This window comes from Podarcis tiliguerta (genome assembly GCF_965153285.1).
Source record: "Podarcis tiliguerta genome assembly, chromosome: 3".
Classification (NCBI taxonomy): Eukaryota; Metazoa; Chordata; class Lepidosauria; order Squamata; family Lacertidae; genus Podarcis; species Podarcis tiliguerta.
Window position 1 is genome coordinate 52,663,258 of NC_139536.1, and position 24,701 is coordinate 52,687,958.

Below are 24,701 nucleotides of genomic sequence, written 5' to 3' on the forward strand. Positions count from 1 at the left end.
ACTTTTCTCCAAGGGAATGTAACTCTTGGGGGAAATGGTTGCTTAGGCTATTCCTGTAAAGAGGCAGGCTGATTTGTTCTGCCCTAGTTAAAGGCACATACTCTGTTTATATACTAACTAGTTTACTGTAATGCGCTCTAAGTGGGGCTGCCTTTAAAAACTGTTCAGCAAGAATGCTTGTAGGAGCTAAATGATCAGAATGTATGATACCTATTCTGTAGCATTTACATTGGCTGGGTCCTGATCTTGGTCTTTAAAGCCCTAAGTTGTTTGGAACCATGTTACCCAAAATTCATCCTGCTCCTTTATTAACTTGCCCAAGATTTGTGATTGGCCTTGGAGGCTCTGCTCTCTGGCCCATTAATAGGAGACGTTTGTCTAGCAGGTACCAAAGATAGCAGCACTATGCTTATAAAATATGAATCCCCAGAAAGTATGCATGGTCCAACTTTAGTCATTTTAAAAATACTCTCATGTTTATTTTGATCAGCATTTTATTATTACCTGCCATGGGTCTTTTGTTCTGTTTTTTTTATGACTTATGTTTTAAAACTGTTGCTTTTATATGTAATTTATTTATGCCTCCTTGTTCTAAAAGATGCAATATAAATCTTCTAATAAAGAAAGATACGGTACTTTCAAATATTAAAACCGCACAGCTACAAAGGAGTTTTAAATTTGACAAATTTTGCTAAACAGCTCTTGTGAAAATCACACTGTTACAATAAAAAAAATCAGTTCAGAAGAGTCATGGGCCAGCTCAAAGTCTGAAGGGTCCTCAAAAAAGTGCCATTTAATAGCCTTGGTGGGCCTACATGGCTGTAACAGCGGTGGCCAGCAGCAATGTCCACCCCAGGAGGAAACATCTGATTTTCACACAATACCTTAGAACGAGTACCAAAGAATATTTGCCCCAAACCTGGATCTTGACCTCCAGGAATTCGCCTTTCTATATGCCTATTCTTTTCCTTGCACCATCATAGTTTCCAGCTCCTCCTTGTCAGGAAGATTTGGCTGTGGCGCTTCTGAAGGAAAGCATCACGAAACCCAAAACAACCCGCCTCAACTTTTATCAAAGCAAAAACGGGAACTATTATCGATTAACAATAGTGCAAGAGGGAGGCGCAGGAGAATACAGTTCGGTATTCTGGAAAAGAAGGGCTACTGCTTGCACAGGCCGTAGCTTTGAGCGAGGCAAGGTCAGCCCCGAGGCAGAGCCAATGCGCGCTTACTCGGGAGTAACTCCAAATGGAGGTAGGGCTGCTTCCGCGCAGCACGCTTGCTCGGAGGCAAAGCTCGCTGAATCCAACGGCGTTTATTCCCGAGCAAACCTGCAGCTGGAAACTGGTTCCGGGGCTGAGCGACCTAGTAAGCCCCGGCCCCCGAAAAGACGCGCGGCGAGGAGACACCCGCCCGGCTGGTGGGCCGGCGTTGCTTTGGTTTCCGCCACTGATCCGGCAGCACACGGAGCGAGTCCGCCTCCAGCGGCATCTCCATCCGGGTGGCGGCGAAGCGGGAGAGGGTCCCTCAGCCGGGCTCGAGTGGAAGGATGGGGCAGGCTGGCCTCGAGGAGGCCGGCCGGGATGCGGCCGAGGGGAGCACCGTGGGCCTGGCGGGGCCGCCTCAGCCGCGGGGCAGCCCTCAGCCCGCCGCGGCACAGACGGAGGAGTCGCAGCGCCGCCTCTTCTTAATAAAAGGTCCACGGTCCCGCCGCCCGCCCTGCGCGCTCGGTTTCGGAACTGGCGGGAGGGAGGGAGGGAGAGGGTCCGGAGCGCGGGCCGCGCGCTCTCTCTCTCCGGCGCTTGTGGCATGGTACCGGTTGTGGTTGCTCAGTTAGTGCCAGATAAAGGCACTTTGTGCATGCTCACTTCCCCATATTTCTGGAAGTAAGCCTATAAATTAAAACCCGGGATGAACCGCATCCAGGTTAAAATCCGAGAGGGTCTGGTTCAGTGAGGAGAATAGTAGTAGGCAGACTTGTGCTGCCCAAACACGAATTGCATGGGGTATTTTGGAGGTATAAAAGTTCACGTTCCTGGATGAAACTTGGGGGGCAGAGCATTTAAGTTGCCACAGTTGTAACAGTGAGCTACTAAAATTTAAGAGATGCGAACCGTTGACTTTTAGGATGAAAAGCAGTATATAAATACTTGAACTAAAATAATTACTATACCGATTACACTTCCTTGTTAAGTAACAGTGAGGAGTCTGTGTATAATTTATCAAAATTGTGCATATGTGTGCTAAGTGTACACATGGGATTGTCCAGTGCCTGTACCCCAAGTATACATACTACACAGTGTGTTTATGTGCAAGGGCTGAATATGTTAATCTACACCAAAGTTGCCCATTATTTTCTTTCTGGAAGTGATTTCCATGAAGGAATTTTGGTCTATGGACATACACACACGGTAGCTTCTTGCATAGACAGATGGCACATGAAGTGTCCCTAGAAAAGCCTGCAAACTGCACAGTTGAACAATACCTTTGTTAGGACCAACCAAAAATAGTGTGCAAGCTTTTGTTATGTATTCCCTCACAACTCAGTGTTCAAAGCGGGATGTCTGCCCTGCTAACTGTGGTGGACCTGGAATGGTCCTACCCGCTGTATGAACTAGTGAGATATCAGCATAAACTACCTGGGTCCACTGTGGGGAATTGGATGTACTCAAAACATCTGGTTCTGTAAGTTAGAGCTATTGTGATGGACCCTATAGGATTTGGAAGAGTGGATCTCTTAGACTTAAAAAGGCCAGAGCTGGAGACTCATCTGCTGTATGTGGCATATCCTCTTCAAATACCAACACATGTTCAAGTGACAGCTTGAAGTAATTAATGCTGTAAAATGCTGCATTATGTCCTCCTCTCAGAGAAGGGAGCTGGTGGTGTGGAGCATCTGCACCAGAGGCACTTGAATGTGCCATGTTGTCTTGACAACTGTGAGATGTAGAGGACCAGGCTCTTCCCAACTGTATATCTCTCTCCTTATAATTTGTACCATGGGCAAACTTTGGACAGTCACCTAATACTACTACCAGAATTATTCAGAAATTTAAGATGCCACTGTGATCTTGGGCAGCAATACCCCTCTTATTTTGGTAGTTTACCAGGCAGCTTGATGGCTGTTCCCTTGGGAAGCACTGATAGTCCTTAAGTTCAAATGGTTTTTTAAGTATTTCATTTATTTGCCTTTACCTAGGCAAAGGTGACCTAGGTCTGGTTGTTTTACTCTTGTTTTCATTTTGTTGGCAGGTGGAATCTTTCTTACTACAGTTGCTACTGCAGGAATTCTAGCAGGTTTTGGTACAACACTTGCCATGGCTAAAAAGAAAAACCCAAACTGGTTCAATAAGGTTTGATTATTTTAAATTTCTTTGCAATTGTGATAAAAATGTAGCATTGTAATGGTGTTATTGCCAGGTTCCTTTTAAGGACCAATCATTTGGAAAATAGAGTCATTGTTTAAAGAAGATAGCATGGCCATAACTGCAGAATACAGTTAGGCCTGTGGTAGGTTAAATCCAATGTGGTTTTTTAAATTTAAATTTTAGTTTTTAATTTAAAACAACAGCAGCAGAGGCTGCACAGTACTGACTCCAGATGCTCTCTGTCTATTGCACTTTGCAATAAATGCTGTTTTCCAGTCAGCAAAGGCATTTAAGTGCTATCTCTGTTCATGTCTCCCCCTTTATAATCAATGTTAAAACTGGTTCTCTGGCTTGCCAGCATAGAAATCCTAACTCTGCCATGCCATCAGTCTCAACTTACTATGACTCAACCAAGCAAATACTGTGGACATTTATTTTTCATCTCCTTAAAACCTGCTTTGCTGAGTAACTTGCTTGTACAATGTTCTGAGCATTTATAGCCCAATATGATGCATGTTTACAAGTCCATTGATTTCAGTTGGTCCATTCTGAGTATGACTAATGTTAAACATTACCCTATAACTACAGGATCATTATGCCCTAGGCAGTAGTTAAGCAGATTTCTAAACAGCACTTCTCTTAAAGTTATTGCAGAATTGGTAGTTTAGATTAACAGCATCAATATAGTTAATAAAGTTAGCTGTTTCTCCTCCAACTTACTCCTTCCCATGGTCTGTCACCTGTGTCCAAAACAAAGCCCTGAAAATGTGAAATGTTTCCAAGATGCTTGGAGTTCTGTTTTCCACAGCACATATTCTGTTAGGATTTTGTTGTTATTCAAATACAGAGAAGCGCCCTAAATTAATAAAAGAAACTCTACAATGTAAAAACAGCAGTTAATAAACATGTGACCAACATCCCTTCTCTTAAAATAGTAGCATTTCCCCTTTTTATCAATGAGATCTTTTCTTCTTTAGTGAAGTTTCTAGCAATTAGTTCATCACTTGTCTTGAAGGTATAAATAGCTTTTGCACACATCATATGACAAAAATTGTCTGTAAACAACACAGTGTAGCCGAATATTTTATACCCTTGAGGGATTTACCTCATGTGCAAATGCTCTTGAACCAACAAACCCAGATTCATAGTCTTCCATTAGTGCTCTTTCAAGGCTTTTCTGCTCAACATTTACAAAAATACCCTGAATGTATTTTCATTTCAAAACTGTTGAATCCTTTCATAATACAAAGTAGAAAGAATATTTATTTTATACATTCTGTTTGGATTCTTTTACATAGCAAATTTCACACAAAAACCAGCTGTGGATATCTTTTAACAACTGATACAAAGACTCATGAGATGTTTCATAAATAGTAAGATCCTGCAGGAGTTTAATGTAATGTGGGCATAAAACAGTACTTGCACAGCAATCCAGTGAGGTGGTTTGTATTACCTCAGTCACACTCCTTGGGTGAACCTCTGGACTATCTTTTTGAAGTTGGGACTGTTTAAAAAGTCGCACAAAGTTCCAGTGAAGATTAGCTACTGAAAATAGAAATTGAAAGTACAAAACCGTTCATGGATTATACATTTGTGAATTCTGGCCCATATGTCTTGTTACAAATACAAATGTAGAGTAGTTTTGTACTGGTTCAAGTGCTCTGTTGTGACTACTAGCCAAAAAATTCTGGGTATTGTAGCCTTATGAAAATCATCTGAATTATCTTTTAGAAATCCCTTTCACTCATAATAATAATAATAATAATAATAATTTTTAATTTATACCCCACCCTCCCCAGCCAAGGCCAGGCTCAGGGCGGCTAACAAGCAATAATAAAAACAAGACTTAAAAACAAGATTAAAATACATTAAAATATTGAAACATTAAAATGCAGCCTCATCACAGGAGGAGAAAGGAAAAAGAAAGAGGGGGAGGGAATCAAATTGGCTCCAAGCCAAAGGCCAGGCGGAACAACTCTGTCTTACAGGCCCTGCGGAAAGAAATCAGATCCTGCAGGGCCCTGGTCTCATGAGACAGAGTGTTCCACCAGGCTGGAGCTAGTGTTGAAAAGGCCCTGGCTCTGGTTGAAGCTAATCTAACTTCCTTAGGGCCTGGAACCACTAGGGTGTTGCTATTTATGGACCTTAAGGTCCTTCGTGGGGCATACTGGGAGAGGCGGTCCCGTAGGTACGAGGGTCCTAAGCCGTGAAGGGCTTTAAAGGTCAAAACCAGCACTTTAAGTCTGACCCTGTACTCCACCGGGAGCCAGTGCAGCTTGAAAAGCAGTGGGTGAATATGCTCCCATGGCAGAGACTCCGTGAGGAGCCTCGCTGCAGCATTCTGCACCTGCTGGAGTTTGTGGGACAGCTTCAAGGGCAGCCCCGCGAATTACAGTAGTCAAGCCTGGAGGTGACCGTCGCATGGATCACTGTGGCCAGGTCAGGGCGGGAAAGGTATGGGATCAACTGCTTGATGCGGCGAAGGTGGAAAAATGTCGCCTTGGCTGTTGCTGTAACTTGCGCCTCCATGGAAAGGGAGGCGCCAAGGATTACACCCAAACTCTTAACGGAAGGCAATGGCACTAATTGGGCCCCTGCAAGAGGAGGGAGTTGGTCCCTCATCCCCATGCCATCCTCCTAAAATGAGGCTACATTTTAAATTGTATTTTAACCCGTATTTAAATTAACTATTTTTTTCTTCCCCCCCTTCCTATTATGTTTTATTGTAATTTTATTGGTGTTAGCTGCCCTGAGCCCAGTTCTGGCTGGGGAGGGCGGGGTATAAATAAAATTATTATTATTATTATTATTATTATTATTACCTGCCTTAATCTGTATGCAAACATTCAGACATTTTTGAACATAAGTATCCCTGGATAAAGCAAGACCAAATTAGTGTTTTAAGCTTCTCTCCAGTAACCATTCTTTTGTTAATCACTTGAATGTTTGGAAAACTAGGAGTGATATACACAAGTCATATGTGATATGAAAACATTCTCAGAAGGCGACTTGCCCTACCTTACTGCAAATGCTTCTTTGCTGGCTCACTATGATATATTTCTGTTCATTAAAACAAAAACCCTTCTTCTAGGGTGTAGTTGCCACAGCTGCTTTACCAGAGAGTGGTTCGTCCATTGCCTTATGTGCCTTAGGATGGGGTTCACTTTATGCCTGGTGTGGAGTTGGACTGATCAGTTTTGCCATCTGGAAGGCTTTGGGAGTTCACAGTGTAAGTAGCATTACTTTATGAATCATTATGCTTTTGAAATTCCCGAAAGCTTATACACTTTCTTATGCTTGTTTATATTGCATCATGTGTGAGCCTGGTGCTTTATAATAACATACTTTTTTAAAAAAAGAAAAGAAAAGAAAAAGCCAGTCTCTTGTTCCTAGAATCTTACAATCTACTTTTTGTTAAAGACCAGACAGAACAAAATGGAGGGAACAGAAAGGCAAAGATAATAAATGGAGAAAAGGGGAAATAAAAGAGACAAGGAGAGCAAGGAGTGAACATGCAACATAAGAGCTGCATACTCTTGAGACTTTGTTTTATAAATATTACTGTATTTTATGTTTCATAATGCCGGATAGGACCTGAAAATACAATTGACACAAAATGCTTGGGCTCTCCCCCATGAGGGGTGATTTTGTCTTTCTTAATATCTCTCCTCCTTCCCTCCCCTGGGCATAATATATAAGCTATTGGGTACTAAATCAGGAGCTGGCCTGATACTGATGCTGGCCTGTCAGCATCACAGTTTTCCATCAATGATGACAAAAAAGAAAAATAATTGGAAGACATACAGGTGTTCTTATTAATCAACCCTGAATCTCCTACAGCAACGGTGTCCAACTCCCAAGAGACTGCGATCTACTCTCACTACAGTGGTACCTCTGGATGCGAATGGGATCTGTTTTGGAGCCCTGTTCGCATCCTGAATAGAACGTAAGACACGTCTGCGGGTACGCGGGTCGCGTTTTGCCGCTTCCGCGCACGCGCGTGACATCATTTTGAGCGTCTGCACATGCACGAGGGGCGAAACCCAGAAGTAACATGCTCCGTTACTTCCAGGTTGCTGCGGAGCATAACTTGAAAACGCTCAACCTGAAGCACATTTAACCCAAGGTATGGCTGTATAAATAAACTGGCAGTGATCTACCCATTGGATTGACCAGAGTTGTTGAGCTTTTTTTAGGGGGAGAGACCAGAGTTGCTTTCTTGGTTTGCGTCGCTATGTAGATTATGCGATCGGCAAGGATTGGCCAGGGGCAGCCCGTGATAGATAGGTTAGACAGGGTTATCCTACAATTGAGGTTCATGAACTGGAAGTAGAGTTTTCATTTTCATTTTACGAATAAAACTTGATGGATGTCCTGGTAGAAGCAAAGAGGAGGTTAGGGAGTTTTTCAAGGAATCAGGCCTCTCCTGCTCCTTTTCATACTGAATTCTTCAGCGATCCAGATAGTCACTGGCCACATAAAGAAAATATGAATAATTCTCTCAGCTCCTCCCTTTGCATGAGACAGCAATTGCGGAAGTCTTCAGTTAAATATAACTCATCAAGTGGCTCACATGAAGAAGTGAAATTGCTGTGTGTTGTGGGTGCAAATCTCATTCACAACTCTGCTTATTAAACTGAGATATGATCGTCTGAACACAGCCACTGTGTCTTGTTGCCCTATCTTGTTACAAACAGAAGATTCACCAAAAGCTATTAACAGATAATTAGCAGGTGGTCTTCAGAAGTTACTTTGAGTTCTTACAGAAAATGTAATACTTTTTTATTACTTCGATTACCATGGTGAAAAAAGACATTACTACGATTTTTAAAAAACCAGATATGAAAAGTAAGAGAAAAAGATATGCTTGAAGACATTTGCTAGAGTCAGACACTTACATTCTGATTTATTTAACAGAAATTGGCTGTGTCAAAGACACCGCCATTTGTGTTTTGTATAGTGAACTCTATGGGATCAATGGAGAAGAGGAAAGAGGTGAGATTTGTACTCGGAACCAAATAGCCGTTCCAGCTGCTCAGCCCTATTCCCATGCCTAGTGTGCTGCTAGGAAAGGACAAGAGCAGGAAATGCTGGAATAATCCTTGTTCCATATGCATGTCATATTTCTGCACGCAAGTCAAATGTGGATTCAAGATTGATAATCTTTCATAAGCTGCTTTCAAGCTATAAAGTAGGATTTAAGTAAATAAATAAATGCATACATTTTGTCGAACAGGCAGGTGCACTAGCTGCTCTGGCCTAAGGACTGATTGATAGCGTTACATCCTTAGTGTTACTGCAGCCATGTTCTCATGATCAAACCATGAGTTAATAAGGATATGTGTATGCTTTGCATACCAGTACTTCATTCTTCCCTTGACACAAGTGAGGAAGCAAACCAAGAAGCCGCAGTCAATCCATAGTTTCCTGTATTTTGTGAACCATGGTTCATGGATCCCAAAGAAGCCAGACTTCAGTAGTCAGCTTTCAGTTTTGGCCATCTGTTGGGACAGTAAGTGTGGTAACAGACACAAGAAATCCCAGAAGCCGCTCTGCTTTTGAGAAGCTTAGGAACTATTAGTTTAGGTATTTTTGATTCCTACTTTGGCATTTTTGTTTTAAGTGTCATATAATTCTGTACAGTAAATGAAATACTTGCCTGAAAAATGATCCACAAAAATATCATCAGCAGAGAGACTGAATACACTTATCTCCAGAAGAATCTGATGACATATTCATCTGTAAGTACATCTTGCAAGGAGTCTTATTGGGAACTTCCAAAGCCTCTTGAGGGAAGGGTTATGTGAAACAACACATTGAACATCTATGCCCTGCTGTAGCAATAGCAGCTTGCAGTGCCTGAACTGAAGAGGCAAAGGAGGATAAATTAATTCTAGCACATTAACTAAAACAGGGGCTATAGTTGTCTTGCACAACTTTGGGTCTGCAGGGTCATAGTAATAACACCAAGCAATATTGTGTTGCCATTGAGTACCCTTTAATACATGCAATCCTGATTTTAGCAAGGGAAATCTTTAGAAGGTGACACAGTAAAACAGAGATTAATGAGGATTAAAAATAATGATGTAGGAACGCATCCCAGGAGAGTGCCCTCTAAAGATGCAATTGGAGAAGACTTCCTGGAAAGTCCTTTGTTGCTGCACAGCTACATCTGGTGGCAGGAGAGGAAATGGGCCAAGCTTTAAAAGTTCTTAAAAGGCCATTTCTCACCACAATCTTAGCCGCTCTTTTTCTGTTTGTAGTGTTAACCCTTGATAGATTATTTTTCCTTGCTGACTTCCCTTTTAAAAGTATTAAGGTAATGGGAATGCTTTTGCACTTCTAACACCCATCTTCTAAACAGATTAAGGAACTGACTACAAATTAATTTATATTATGTGTAATTTTTTAAAAGAAAATCTGCTTTGGGAGGAGGGAATTTTAGAGTAGCAAAGCAGTGGGGAATGGTATTTCTTGTATCAAGTTGTTGTTTAGTCGTGTCCGACTCTTCGTGACCCCATGGACCAGAGCACGCCAGGCACTCCTGTCTTCCACTGCCTCCCGCAGTTTGGTCAAACTCATGCTGGTAGCTTCGAGAACACCGTCCAACCATCTCGTCCTCTGTCGTCCCCTTCTCCTTGTGCCCTCCATCTTTCCCAACATCAGGGTCTTTTCCAGGGCGTCTTCTCTTCTCATGAGGTGGCCAAAGTATTGGAGCCTCAGCTTCACGATCTGTCCTTCCAGTGAGCACTCAGGGCTGATTTCCTTAAGAATGGATGTGTTTGATCTTCTTGCAGTCCATGGGACTCTCAAGAGTCTCCTCCAGCACCATAATTCAAAAGCATCAATTCTTTGGCGATCAGCCTTCTTTATGGTCCAGCTCTCCCTTCCATACATCACTACTGGGAAAACCATGGCTTTAACTAGACAGACCTTTGTCGGCAAGGTGATGTCTCTGCTTTTTAAGATGCTGTCTAGGTTTGTCATTGTTTTTCTCCCAAGAAGCAGGCGTCTTTTAATTTCATGATGCTGTCACCATCTGCAGTGATCATGGAGCCCAAGAAAGTGAAATCTCTCACTGCCTCCATTTCTTCCCCTTCTATTTGCCAGGAGGTGATGGGAAAAGTGGCCATGATCTTCATTTTTTTGATGTTGAGCTTCAGACGATATTTTGCGCTCTCTTCTTTCACCCTCATTAAAAGGTTCTTTAATTCCTCCTCACTTTCTGCCATCAAGGTTGTGTCATCTGCATATCTGAGGTTGTTGATATTTCTTCCGGCGATCTTAATTCTGGCTTGGGATTCATCCAGTCCAGTCCTGTATCAAGTAGCCCCCTCCAAACAGCTCCCCCACCCCTGCTTACTTCACCTAGTCCTAGGCCAGTCTTGGTTGATTAAGGATACCAGGCTTACCTGCTTTAAAATGGCAATAGTTCATCTGTTGTTAGAAGAGACCATATCTGGTTCCCACTGTTCTTCTGTTATCCTGTCAATGTTATAATAACCAATTTCACCCAGGAATTTGTATAACTTGCTCAAAATCAGAACATACTGATTTCTTTCCTTATGGCTTCCACCCCAGTTTTGGGACTGAAGCAGCCTTTGTCACTGCAGCTGATGATCCACATGAGGAAATATACTGGGAGAGTTAATTCTGCTGGTCTACTCAGTGCCTTTCAGTTCCACTGACCTTCGTATGGGCAGTTTTGCCAGGATAAGGCTGGGGGGGGGGGGTGGAGAGATTACTCATCTTCCCTTTCAGAAGGTTCCCCACCCTGCTTTAGATTATGATAACGATGTGGCTCTATTGGTTTGGGTTTTTTAAGTCCTTGTGTATTACATTGTATTTTATTATATTTTCAATGATTGGTTTATTGTTTTCCTTTCAATGCTTTCTTTAGCTGATTTGATTTCAATGCTTTCTTTAGAAACAGAATCCTTCTGCTGTTTCTAAAGGATGTTAGAAGTAAATCGGAGAGGGAGCTGCACAGTTCAACTGAAATTTCTCCAGGTTGCTCTGTGTGCATCTAAACTTGTTAAAACCGTGGCATGTGTGTACAGCAAACATACGTTTCCAGCTACGTGTAGCAGCCAAGTACATGTGTTAAGGAACTGTGTTAAGGATTGGCTGTGGCATTCACTGCATGGACGCCTGCTTGCAAGGTTGCATTCATCACAGCATAACGTATGAGGTGGCAGTGTACCAAGTCTCTTGGATCATTTCTCTTAGTTCATTCTCTTTTAGCCTCTCCATGCCAGCACTGGTGTTTTTGCTGGCTTAGAAGGTAGGAAAAATACAAGTATTCCTGCCCGTCTTCCCCATCCCTTGATCTGGATGTTAAAAAGACTTAGGAGTTCAACATTCTGAATAAATGCTGCATTGCTAGGATCAAGATTGTATCTGCTGTTTAGAAAGGCTGGACTCTCTTCCTTGTGACACACTACCAATTTGCCCTGTTTAAAATAGGGGCTATGGCTGGTATAGCCCTTTGCTGTCCCGAAATATCCATCTGATAATAATGTAGACAGAGTCATTATGTTCCACAAAGAGAACATTCAGGAGACGGGGGGGGGGGGGTGCGCGCGCACTCCCGTCTCACAAGAGTTCTTGTGTATTGAGTCAGCAGATGGGAGCAGAAGTCTTGTCCTCCCTGCCCCCCCCCTGAACAATTTTTGCCTAATTGCAAGTATCCTCACGAATCAGTTATTCTAAAGGAACGCATCTAATGATGACAACCTCTTTTCCAGCTTTAATTTCAGTTCCCATACAATGATAATAGCTACATTATGTCAGCAGAGAAGCGATTTGACATAAATATGTAATAGTTTTCCAGCAGTAATAGCTGAATTGTGGCAATTTATTTTTAGCCAGAGGTAATAAGCAGTGTATCTTTATATTTAATTAAAGCTGCAATTGCAACACTTTCCAGCCATGGCAACATAACTTTGTCTATTTGCCACTCCCAGCTAATGTTTTTGTTTAGAAAAGAGAAAAAAAAGAGGGAAGGAAAGAAAAAGAGAGGGGCGAAGTGTTCAGAATTTGAAGTGATCCATGGCAATTAACAAGCTATATCATCTGAGAAATAAAAGCCCTTTGTTCAGGGTGTCCGCCATAAATCAATTTTCTATCACTTCAGAAAGCAGAAACGATTTTGTTTTTCATAGCGAGGATGAGTCATAAAGGATATTTGTGCTCTAAAAAAAATGAATTGTAGTTAATATGTATACAGCTGGTGGATGTGAACCAAGAAAAATACTGTGGGGAGGAATTCTATGACCTTATAATTTATAATTTTCGTGACAAAATGTCTAAGTCTCTTTGCTCTGCACATATGTTAACCTTTAAAAATGCTAAGAATAAGCTGGCTTTGTGAGCTTTCATCATGTGTAATTAAAATGTAGACTATTAATTTAATGTATTCAAAATGTTTATGTCCTGCTCAACTTTGTATTAAACTAAACAATTAGAGAAACAAACTCAAAAATATAAAAAGGAATGCATAAGTCATAGGAATACACCAGGTAACTATAAAGCCAGGTTAGATGGCAACTCCCATGGAGAATAAAAAGAGCGCGTAAGCACCATTTTTAAAGCTTGATTCGCTTTGGAAAGGCCTACTTGATTCATAGGGGAAGGGCCATGTCTCAGCTGCAGAGCACCTGTTTCGCCTGCAGAAGGTTCTTGGTTCAATCCCCAGCATCTTCTGGTAGGGCTGTGAGAGAGTTCCTGCTCTTTGGAGAGTCAGCAGAGAACACTGAACTAAGATGGACCAGCGGCTTGGCTCCATATAAGGCAGCTTCCTAGGATAAATGAGTTTTGGACCAAACTAGATGGAACAGCGGCATACTTCCCCTGAACTTGGAAGCTCCATATAGCCACCATACTATTGCAGCCGGTTATCGTAAGAACTGCCCTTCTACTTTAGGAACTGGTATCTGAGTTTCCTCCTCTTAACCTCCCCATCCCTCCCCCATATTTTATGTTCTGTCTTTTAGATTGTAAGCTTGGCAGCAGGGACTGTGTTGTTTTAATTGATTGTATATCAGCTGCTCCTGGAGCCTTGTTGGCTGACGAGTGAGGTACAAATCCTCTAAAATAAATAATAATAAATCCTAACCCCAGCAGCCATTGATAGACCTTCCCCCCCAATTAATTTGTCAAATCCTCTTTTAATAATCCTTGAGGTTTGCTGTTTTTAAGAACAGCTTCCCCCCCAGCCCACCTCCAATATCAGTTAGTGGCCCAAGCAGCAAAAAAAAAAAAATGCTTAAAAGCAGTGGAGAGTAGTGAGGTTGGATTGGGATACTTCCCTGGCACTGCTGTTAATGTTAAAAGAAAAAAGAACCCAACTACGCTCCAGATGTGAAAGAAGCAGAAACGTGTACTGTATAAAATACACGTGGCTGACCCATTATGTCTATTTTGGAGTTTTGATGAATATTTGGAACAATGCCCTGGCTATTAAGAAAGCCTGTTTTCATAAGGTTAACTCAGTATTTCTGCATATTCTGATAGCTGGTGTGACAGTGATCACATCTGACATTTGGGTGGAGAAAACAGTATCTCCCCATAACGCTTTCATCAAACCCAGAGCTCCCAAATTCAGCGGAGAGCTCCCTCATCTTTATGCAGTACAGAAAACGAAAGGCTCATAATCTGTTTTCACTGCCAGTCAGGACTCTGAAAGGAGGTGAGGTTCTTTGAACTACAGAAGTAAAATGTAAGCAGTTCTTTAGTGTCACAAACATTAAATGAAGGCATGTCATGCCAGTGCACCAGCATTCACACTGCTTTCCTATTACTTTTCAGACACAATTCAAAGTGCTGGGTTGTTGTTTTTTTAATCTATAAAGTCCCAGGTAGCTTGGGCCAGCCAATACCATAGAGACTGCCTTTTCCTCTGCATTTTAAGATCTGCTGAAGGCATCTTCTTTTCCCCCCTTAACTTTATTTTTCAGTTTCCCCAAATGCATATAACAAACAATCCCTATGTACCACCACCAGAAACATTCCATGCATATTCAATGATTTAGCATGATTTAGCAGATTTGCATAATAGTTTAGAGTGGATTGCATCAGCTAGGCATCTTCTACTCTCCGTGTTATCAGATTGTCTCAGATTGAGCCATGGGTAGCTGGTGGCAAGGAGACAGCATTCCAGTGTATTGGATGAACATGTATCATGCACTTTCAAAATTGTCTTTGGTCTTTGTCTTCCTTGTATCCTTTGCGTCTTCCTAACTGTATTATTATTATTATTATTATTATTATTATTATTATTAAATTATTTATACGCCACCCATCTGGCTGGGTTTCCCCAGCCACTCTGGGCGGCTTCCAACAAAATATTAAAATACATTAGTCCATGTGCCAAGTTGAAACAGCAAAGGAACATAGACACACGTTGTCAGTGGCTGCCCTGCAATTGGGGAACACTGCTCAGCTAGAGCTGGGGAAGGGAACCTGTGGCCCTTCAAATATTGTTGGACTTCAAGAAGCTGCCCAAGGCCTGTTTTTGTGTTTTCCATACAGTAGTAGCCCATCCCTCTCCACTGGCCATGCTGGCAGCGGCTGATGGGAGTTGAAGTTCAGCAGCCTCTAGAGTTCCCCACCCCTGCCCTAGAGGTTACTCTATGTCTGGGCTTGACATTTCCCACAAGAACAGTAGTAAAGCTTCCCCTTTAGGGTCTTACATTTGGGTTCAGCAGATGTAAGGTTTTCTCCTTTTCTTTTTTCTTCTTTCTTTTCTTTCAATTTTTATGTTAAAAAATGCTTGATATTTGATGCTTATTTCTATATACTGTTTCTTCTTTGTTCTTTCTAGTTGTAATAAAAATTCAAGGGGGAAAAATAAAATTAGTTTTAATGAATATTTTATTTTGTTTTATCTTGGGGTTGTTGTGTTTTAAAGCAACAACAACCCAGTTATCTTTTCCGAACTCTAGATAAATGGAAACTGAATTAACTGAATAAATAAAAATTAAGATAAGGAGTAATGAACTTACTGAGATCTGAAAGAGTACACAAAATAGTAAGGATTTTCTTTGGGGATGGTGAGGTCCTTTATAGTCTGTAGATGAGCCTCTTTCTCTCCCCTCTCCCAATTCAGATTAGTTTGAACAGATGCCCAAGTACTTTGCAGTAGCGCAGTCTTGTTTTTTCATGTGACAACTTGTCTGTGGTAAACATTTTAAAATGCAACATGAAATGATAGATGCTTTCAGAGCTCTTTTTGTTATTTTTTCCTGCTGATGCAGGATCATTAGCTATGATTAGAAAAAGACTGTGATCATCTGATTTTTATGGATTATTTGCCATGACAGGAGTGGATGGTATCTGTTTTAGGTGAAAAGACTGACAGTCTGAAGTGCAATGGTTGCTATTTGTGCATTATCACCAAGGATAATCTGCATCCCCCGCTTTCAGGCAGTGTGAAGAAAATAAAAGTTCTGCTAGGTAAAATTAGTTTCAGAAAGTTGCCATCAGAAATCATATGTGCCAAGGTGTTAAGTCAAGTGTGATGGCTTGTTCTGGATAGGGCTACGCTCACCTAGAAGGAAGAGGTCCATAGCTTGGGTGTTCTCCTGATTCCAACAGTACCACGGAGGCTAAGGTAGCATTGGTGGCTAGGAGTGCCTATTTCTAGCTACCACTCACTCTTCTTGAACAGAGATGACTTGGCTCCTGTACTTCATGCTCTGGTAGCCCCAAGATTGGACTAATGTAGCAGTCCATCTGCACTGACATTTATCAGTGTGAGAATCTCAAGAGCAGAGTATGCATCCTTAGGATTTTCTTCTTCTAAGGAAGAAAGGTTTTTAAAAATACTGTTGTGAAATATCTCTGAGAATATTATTATGTGTTTTAGAGCTTCCCATTTTCTTCAAAGAAAAAAACAATTATTTGATTAAGCCAAAGTTGCAGTGTGTCCCTAACTTTGATGTGGGTTATGTTATGTTAAATGTATTTCTCTACTCTTCTCTTGTAGATGGATGAATTTCGGAACAAAATGCAATCACTATTTCCATCAATTCCCAAAAATGCAGCACTGCCTGTTGAATGGGAGGACATTCTGAAATCCAAATGAGCAGCACGTGAAGGAACTCTGACTGATTTTTTAAAAAGCATAAGAGAAGTAGAGTGTATGGAGGAAATGTCCATTCCAAGGAATAGGGAGAAAGAAGGTTGTCACTCAAAGTCAAATGTATAGAACACAGTGAGCCATACGTTTGTGCAGCAAGAGTAAAATGTGCTGTTTGATCACAGTTGTTAACTTGGATGATGATAACAGGTTTAATAAATGTAAATAAAGATCAAAATATGGATGAGAATTTGTCTGAAGCAGTGATCTCAATGTGTTTTGAATACAGAGGTTGCCACTGTTTACTGACAAAAGGCTGTTGCTACCAGACAAGCAGATGGATAACAGTACAGGCCTGCTTTTGTGTCTCATACAGTGAAGTTCTAAGGTGTTAAAAAGGGCAACCACAATCAGTGAAATACACTAAAATAATTGTTAGTCCCTGTCTGCTAGATTAGCGCTACCTAAAACTCCTCCACTGAAAACAAAGATGTAATATTATGTTTCTGCCTGGCATAGCTCATTTCTGTTTTTAGTCAGTGGGTGACCAAGAGCCAAAGGAAAAGAATGAACAAGGTCCTGTAGATCTTTCATGTGCTCTAAGACAGGGATGGAGGACTTGTGTTCCTTCAGATGTCCCGTACTACAATTCTTTTCATCTTTTACTGTTAGCCAGGCTGGCTGGAGCTGGTGGGAGCAACATCTAGAGGGCCACATGTTACTCATCTCTGCTTTAAGGTCTTTGGAGCACAATTCAGGGGATGGGACGGGGGGTGGGCAAAAGACTGTTTTCACAATTCTGTGGAAGAAACAGAACTGGCCTCTGTCAGAAGTGGTATACCAAGCCCATTTGTCTTCTCATACCCAGGAAGGCTATATCCTATGTCCTTGTTTTATTAGAGGAAAGGATCTAACTCAGCATTTCTGAGAAATACAGTAGCGGTATGCGCTTGTCCCCCAGTGGAACCTGGGTCCGTTTTTACTTTGATGCATCTATTTAAGAGTCCCAAGTAGGTATATGAAGGAAGTTCAGTCAATAAAGATGGATGACTCAACACCATGGGAGTTTGAAAACTGTGGTTCTAAAAATACTGTTTCAAATTTATGCCATTGAGATACTGCCATCTGGCCAAACACATTATTTTAGCAGTTAATGATTAATTTGATGAAAGGGTAAGGTTTTTGTTTTGCTTCTGTAATGTTCTCCTCGCTGTTAAATTAGGACTGGTGCATTTAAAAGCAAACCTTCCCTTTTTTGTAGCGCATCATCTGTACTTTGCATTCTGAATGTTCTTGGTTATGAAAGAACAGGAATGATAAACTTCAACGTTCCCTGCCTTACTGTAATTATCTTGTACAGAGAATCATATTTATCTCGAACCTACTCTGAAGTAAGTTCAGTTGAGCTGAGTTTGACACACTCCTAAGTCTATAGGATAGGAGCCTAAAAGTTGTAAGTATCCTGTTAACCAGGAATACATTTTTTAGAGACGTAACAAAGAACACACTTCACATTATAAGTGGTAAATATAATTTTGAGCACATGAAACTTAAGGCAACTGTTGGTCATAGTCATGTCCAGATAAAAATATTACAAAACATCTTTATATTGGAGGCTTTTAAATTGCTAAAACTATGAACTTTAGTGCACAAAAGGGCTTCTGTGTATTAAACAGAGGAAAATACACACCAAAAGAATGTTGTTTACACTGATTTTCCATGCATGTAAAACCCAAATCATTTTCTTGGTCCATTATCATTACCATGTGGGTTTTAAAAAAATAAATAGAGGTCAATTCATTAAAATGTAAGTGGGCCATTTGTTCACATTCCCCCTGATGCGTTCCACATATAGCCAGAGATCAAGAAAGGTCATAGAAATAAGTAATTCAAGCTCCCACAGCTACCTAACATAAAGCCACAAAAATATAATGGGAAGGAGCACATGGTTCCTAGGTTCAGGCCATGGCATCTGCAGTGTAATAGATCTTGGACAGCAAGACGGAGAAACATCTGCTGGGGGGAGGACTTTAGACAGTTTTATATTTCTTTTCTTTATACATTGTGGCCACTGAACTTGAAGGGCAATGGCTACAGGGAAGCTGTAGAGACACTTCTTCACTCTTCCCCCTCACACAGTTTTTCCAGTGAAAATCACCCCCTAAGTTGTTTTCATTCCCACAAATGAAAATATGCAAGTATGTTTGTTTATTTTACTTCACTGGAGGCAAAAACTGCTGGGTGTGTCCTTTCCCCACTTTTTACCAGTAGAAAAAAATGGCATGGAGTTAAGAAGGGCCACTCCTCCTGTCCTAGACTTCCACTTCTGATTGCAGCTTCAGTGGCTACATTCGGGTTTTCAGAACAAAACAGAACACACCCATCCTGAGACCCAGAGAGCTGGTGCTAGAGGAGTCGTTACTTAGCTAGAGAGACCAATGATTAAGGCAGTTTAAAAACATTCAGTAGAAGGTGGACCACAAATTTTAACAAACTCCTACTATAGATGCAACAACTTGTCCTAGTCCTTTTTTGTGTTTTCTTTAGTACAGAGGTAGCCAACATTGTGCCCTCCAGAAGTTGCTGGACTCCATCTCCCATCATCCCTCACCATTCACCATTCTAGCTGGGCCTATGGGAGTTAAGAGTCCAGAAACACCCGGAGGGCATCATATTTGCTGCAGCTACTCTAGGACATGAAGAGAGAGCCATTACTTCCAGAGTGCTAGGGTTTTCTAGGCCGGAATGAAAGAAGGCCTGAAGCAAGATGCCTCTAACCTATGCATTCATATGCATACCTTCCCCTGTTGCTATGCATTTTGAACCATTTTTGTTGTTGTTGGAGAACTGCATTGCAAGATTCAGAGAAGTGCAAAGTTTGACTAATGGCTGCATTTTGGTTTATGTATTGTTTCGGGAAGAGTGAATTAAGTTAAGATCTGTCAACAGGACTATTGCTGCTGCATCATCATCATCATGTTGTTGTTACTGTTACTGTTACTGTTACTGTTGTTGTTGTTGTTGTATACCCCACCCATTTGGCTGGGTTTCCCTAGCTACTCTGGGCAGTTTCCAGCACATATAAAAACATAATAAAACATCAAACGTTAAAAACTTTCCTGAGTGAAATCTCTTTGCTGTAAAATTCTAAGAAAGCAGTAATTCGCTCTAGAATATTTGATTGCACTAGTTAGAAAAGTGTTTTTCTTTTCACAGAGTTATTTTTGGATCTTGTTAAATACAAACATATTTTAACCATTTTAAAGCATCCCAAATAATCACATTGTGGCAGGAGATCACAGCAACTGAAAGGAGTATCTTAACATTGTTCCTAGAAGCAATTTGGTTTTAACTTGTTGCAATTAAAGAGAAAATTGGCGTGACCTTGTCCACGCATTCAGTTAATGCATCACATTTACTTCTTGATTGCTTGTGAACTCTCAACGGAATCATTTTTGTAAGAATTTTCAGAGCAATAGCTATGTTAAGTTTGTTGCAGCAAAAACAATGAAAAGTTTTGTTGGTCCTTAAATACTAACAGATCTTATTATGGCACACGTTTTCATTGACTAGAGTCCAGTTCATAAGATACACAACGTTTCATAGGAGTTTGTAAACAGTAAGGTCAGAGGGAAATAACATGCAAAATGTACAAATACTGACAATTGAATGAGACCTAGAATTTATGTAAAATACCGTAACTACAGTGACTCTTTACAATAACAGTTACGAGTGATAAATCAACTTGGCACTGCTGAGTTAACTTCTGTAGTTGGAAAGAGAAATATTGTCTTTATTTATACTCAAATCAAAAATCCTGGACAGTGGCTGCCAATCAGTGTTCTAGATGGACTGTTCTAGATGGACCAATAATCTGACACAATGGAAGGGTTGGCATCTGGGTTTGTTGCAAAGTCTGGTCCTTGTAGAGTTTGGTCAGCATGCTTTGCTGTAGTTTGGTACTACTCACAACAAATAGGCTGCACACTCTCTGCATACTAAGTAGAACCTTAATTCTTAAATTGACCACAGTAAGACCAAATCCACTTGATGAAATGATCCATTAAAAGTTGCTAGTTGCTGTAAGTGACCTACTCCAGAATTAGGAAACTTTTGAGCCCAGTTATTTGCTTAACTGATATGCAAGAGATTGCCCTAGTAACTGTACCTCCGTCTATTTGATATGTATGAGGGCTTTGAATATTTTATAATGGTTAAGGTTGTATTCACTTCAAGCAACAGCTTCAAAAAGCGCACACATACAGCTGAATTAAAATCCCAGTAAATTCTTTGTTGTCCAAATCAGCATGGAATAATAGTTTGGATTTTTAAACTCGCTGCTTTGAAGGCTTCTCCAGTAGGTAATATTCTAGGTGTCTTCTTATAAGGATTTTTAAACTATTATTTAATATCTACTCCTGGTCTGATTTCTCAGACAGATAATGAGTGTTTTAATCTTCATGTGAAGAACAAGAAGCAGAATTGTAAAGATGCTACAGAGAAAGGCGCTGGGGAACACATTTGTGAGCCGCCACAAATTCTCAGGGAAGCGTGGGCATAAATTCAGCACACATCAGATCTTAATAGAACATAATATACTCCAGAAATGAAGAGATAATGTATCCTGATGTATTCAGTATTTGACTTTGATGTAAGCTTAAGCATTATTCCATATGTTTTATTCTAGCACGAAATTAATCCTGGCTGGATACCATTGCACATTAATTATCAACTATGACTAAGTCCGACTGGCTTGTTTTCATAAGGTTATGTATGAGATATCTGCAGTGAGACAGCAAGGTTTTAAGAATATCATTAAGAACTGCTATAGTTAATATTGGCCTTTCTGAAGCACTTAGTAAGATTTGCATGCGCTTCAGTTATTCTTCCCCATGTTTAGAATGACATGAGGTGTTTGAGCAGGTTTACAATATTAAAGCAGAACACTATATAATATACTTACATCCTAGTGTTAATACCATGTCTACTCATCCATGGACTCCAGATGCAATTAAGAATTTGGGGTGCAATCCAGGCACAGCTAAATACTTCTAAGTCCCATGGATTTCTGTGGGGGAGTTAAGCAGGTGCAGAACTCTCACTTACTGGGCAGGACACATCCAAGTTTAAGCACTTTTAAGAGGCATTGAAGTTAGCACACTCTTGTATGTTCCTGGCAGGACACCAAGGAAGGGGCGGAGGATGCCGGCTAGGGGTGTAGCCATAACTGGTACACACCGGGACAAGCTGTAGATGGGGAAGGGGAAGTGGGGGACTCAGGGGGTACTTACGGAACATCAGAGGACATTGAAGAGGCAGCTGATAGTTCATGGGAGCCAGGGGAAAGGGACACATCACCAGAACCAGAGATGCCCCCATATCTGTGGACAGGGCAGGCTTCTGAGGCACTGGGAACTACGGGCAGTGCACTCCAGGAGACTGAGGCAGGCAAGGGAAGACAGCCCAGCTCAGTAGTGGACCAGGTGGAGATCATGGGACTTGTTAAGTCTGAAAGGAGGTTGTGGTCACTCAGCTGGATTAAGCTCAGGGCAGATGAGGATCACATGCTTTTGTCAAGTGGAGCGACACAGCTGCTCAGTTGCAGTAAGCTCAGGTGCAGCAATCAAGATTGGGAAGGATAGAAGGGAAGCAAGGCAGAGACACTGTTTGTTCAACTTATTCTGTTGATGGACCACAGCTTGGGTGCTTTGGGAATGCCCCTAGATTGTGACTTTGGGACGGATCCCAGGTGCTTCAATCCCCCCTGGATCTTCTGCAGAGGCTGGAACCTGACCTTATGGATTGACTTCAGACCTTGCTCATTGTATTGGACCTAGACTGGTATTTGACCATTTGGACCATCTGACTACTCTGTAATGTTACCCTTGGGACTGTGTGCACCATCAGGACTGACCTCCGGGTATGCCGAGGTTCAGGACACAAACTATATTACCGTATTTTTCGCCCTATTGGACGCACCGGCCCATAGGACGCACCTAGTTTTCAGGGGGGGAAATCAGGGAAAAAAATACTATTTCCCCCCCGCAGCTCTGGGAGCAGCGGACAGGCTTCACGCAGCCTGTGCGCTACTCCAAGACCTTCTCCCTGCTTTTGTGGGAGGTGGGGGAATTCCCCCACCTCCCGCAAAAGCCCATAGGAGCCGTGCGCGACTCCTAAGGGCTTTTCGACCAGGAGGGAAAAGGGACTGAAATGGCCAGTCAGTCCCTTCTCCCTCCTCGGGGAAAAGCCCCCAAGAGCAGCGCGCTCTTCAAAGGGTTCGTGGCTCCTGCTGCCTTTTCTACGAGGTGGGGGAATTCCCCCACCTCCTAGAAAAGGCAGCAGAAGCCAGGGAGCCCCTTTAAAGAGTGTGCGGCTTTTGCCTCCTTTTGCGGGAGGTGGGGGAATTCCCCCATCTCCCGCAAAAGCTCACAGGAGGGAGAAGGGACGGACTCAGCCAGCCAGTCCCTTCTCCCTCCTCGGGGAAAAGCCCCCAAGAGCGGCGCGCTCTTCAAAGGGTTCGTGGCTCCTGCTGCCTTTTCTACGAGGTGGGGGAATTCCCCCACCTCCTAGAAAAGGCAGCAGAAGCCAGGGAGCCCCTTTAAAGAGAGTGCGGCTTTTGCCTCCTTTTGCGGGAGGTGGGGGAATTCCCTCATCTCCCGCAAAAGCTCACAGGAGGGAGAAGGGACGGACTCAGCCAGCCAGTCCCTTCTCCCTCCTGGGGAAAAGCCCCCAAGAGCGGCGTGCTCTTCAAAGGGTTCGTGGCTCCTGCTGCCTTTTCTACGAGGTGGGGGAATTCCCCCACCTCCTAGAAAAGGCAGCAGAAGCCAGGGAGCCCCTTTAAAGAGTGTGCGGCTTTTGCCTCCTTTTGCGGGAGGTGGGGGAATTCCCCCATCTCCCGCAAAAGCCCACAGGAGGGAGAAGGGACGGACTCAGCCAGTCAGTCCCTTCTCCCTCCTCGGGGAAAAGCCCCCAAGAGCGGCACGCTCTTCAAAGGGTTCACAGCTCCTGCTGCCTTTTCTACGAGGTGGGGGAATTCCCCCACCTCCTAGAAAAGGCAGCAGAAGCCGCAGAGCCCCTGTAAAGAGCGTGCGGCTTTTGCCTGCTTTTGCGGGAGGTGGGGGAATTCCCCCATCTCCCGCAAAAGCCCACAGGAGGGTTGGAGAGGAGTGGGATGACGTCGCACGCCTTCCCGCTGCCCCCCATCCTCTGGGGCTGGCCATGGGGGAAGCGCTGCTTCCCCCCCCCCCCGCCAGCCTCAATGCCGGGATGGAGAGTAGCAGGAAGGCGTCGCGCGCCTTCCTGCTGCCCCCCATCCTCTGCGGCTGGCGAGGGGGAAGCGCTGCTTTCCCCCGCCAGCCTCAATGCCGGGATGGAGAGTAGCAGGAAGGCGTCGCGCGCCTTCCTGCTGCCCCCCATCCTCTGGGGCTGGCGAGGGGGAAGCGCTGCTTTTCCCCCCGCCAGCCTCAATGCCGGGATGGAGAGTAGCAGGAAGGCGTCGCGCGCCTTCCTGCTGCCCCCCATCCTCTGGGGCTGGCGAGGGGGGAAGCGCTGCTTTTCCCCCCGCCAGCCTCAATGCCGGGATGGAGAGTAGCAGGAAGGCGTCGCGCGCCTTCCTGCTGCCCCCCATCCTTTGGGGCTGGCGAGGGGGAAGCGCTGCTTTCCCCCCCCCCCGCCAGCCTCAATGCCGGGATGGAGAGTAGCAGGAAGGCGTCGCGCGCCTTCCTGCTGCCCCCCATCCTTTGGGGCTGGCCATGGGGGAAGCGCTGCTTTCCCCCCGCCAGCCTCAAAGAGCAGACTCTCCTGGCTTCAGCGGAAGCAACGCAAAGCCTCCGGAGCGCAGGCTTCGGAGGCTTCGCGTTGCTATCGCTGAAGCCAATGAGCCTGCATTCGCCCCATAAGACGCACACACATTTCCCCTTCATTTTTGGAGGAGAAAAAGTGCGTCTTATAGGGCGAAAAATACGGTAAATGGGATTCCTAGTTAACTATGCATATGATTGAACCCTTAAGAAAGCTTACAGTTGGGTGGATCATGCTTAAGAATCAGAGAAAAACACACTTACTTAATTCTCCTATTGACCTTTTGAGCTGATTGTTATATATTTTATAGGGATTCACTTGATCAGCCTTTGTCTGTCTGGTGCCCTCCAGATGTTTTGGACTACAACTCCCATAATGGGAACTGTAGTCCAAAATTTCTGGTGGATACCAGGTTGGCAAAGGTTGCACTAGATGCTAGTCTATGCTCATCT

General features: G+C 43.0%; 1 protein-coding gene and 1 long non-coding RNA gene across 4 annotated transcripts in view; one reads left to right on the forward strand and one right to left on the reverse strand.

Moving 5' to 3' along the window:
- The first annotated feature begins 1,280 nt into the window (after positions 1-1,280).
- TMEM242 (transmembrane protein 242) lies at positions 1,281-16,699 on the forward strand. 3 transcript variants are annotated; one of them, XR_014509695.1, is made up of 5 exons: positions 1,281-1,697; positions 3,253-3,353; positions 6,460-6,597; positions 9,012-9,109; positions 16,357-16,699. XR_014509695.1 is itself a non-coding variant. In XM_083434313.1 (5 exons), the coding sequence occupies exons 1-5, from the start codon at positions 1,550-1,552 to the stop codon at positions 16,453-16,455; spliced, it is 564 nt and encodes a 187-aa protein (XP_083290439.1). In that variant the 5' UTR covers positions 1,287-1,549; the 3' UTR covers positions 16,456-16,699. The 3 variants fall into 3 exon arrangements, 2 of the variants coding, with proteins under 2 accessions (XP_083290439.1, XP_083290440.1); XM_083434313.1 differs by lacking the exon at positions 9,012-9,109 and adding an exon at positions 8,286-8,363 and having other exon boundaries at positions 1,287-1,697; XM_083434314.1 differs by lacking the exon at positions 9,012-9,109 and having other exon boundaries at positions 1,391-1,697.
- A 3,681-nt stretch (positions 16,700-20,380) lies between these two features.
- Positions 20,381-24,701, reverse strand: part of LOC310674704 — a 35,154-nt gene continuing 30,833 nt past the window's right edge. The window contains exons 7-8 of the long non-coding RNA XR_014509718.1: positions 21,413-21,517; positions 20,381-21,231 (exon numbers count right to left, since the gene is read on the reverse strand). This is a non-coding gene — a long non-coding RNA (uncharacterized lncRNA). The remainder of the gene's footprint in view (positions 21,232-21,412; positions 21,518-24,701) is intronic.

Coding starts and splice junctions, on each gene's coding strand:
- TMEM242 (XM_083434313.1), top strand. CDS start 1,550: ATGGGGCAGGCTGGCCTCGAGGAGGCCGGCCGGGATGCGGCCGAGGGG. Junction 1,698..3,252: donor CCGCCTCTTCTTAATAAAAG/GTCCACGGTCCC, acceptor TTTTGTTGGCAG/GTGGAATCTTTCTTACTACA. Junction 8,364..16,356: donor CAATGGAGAAGAGGAAAGAG/GTGAGATTTGTA, acceptor CTTCTCTTGTAG/ATGGATGAATTTCGGAACAA.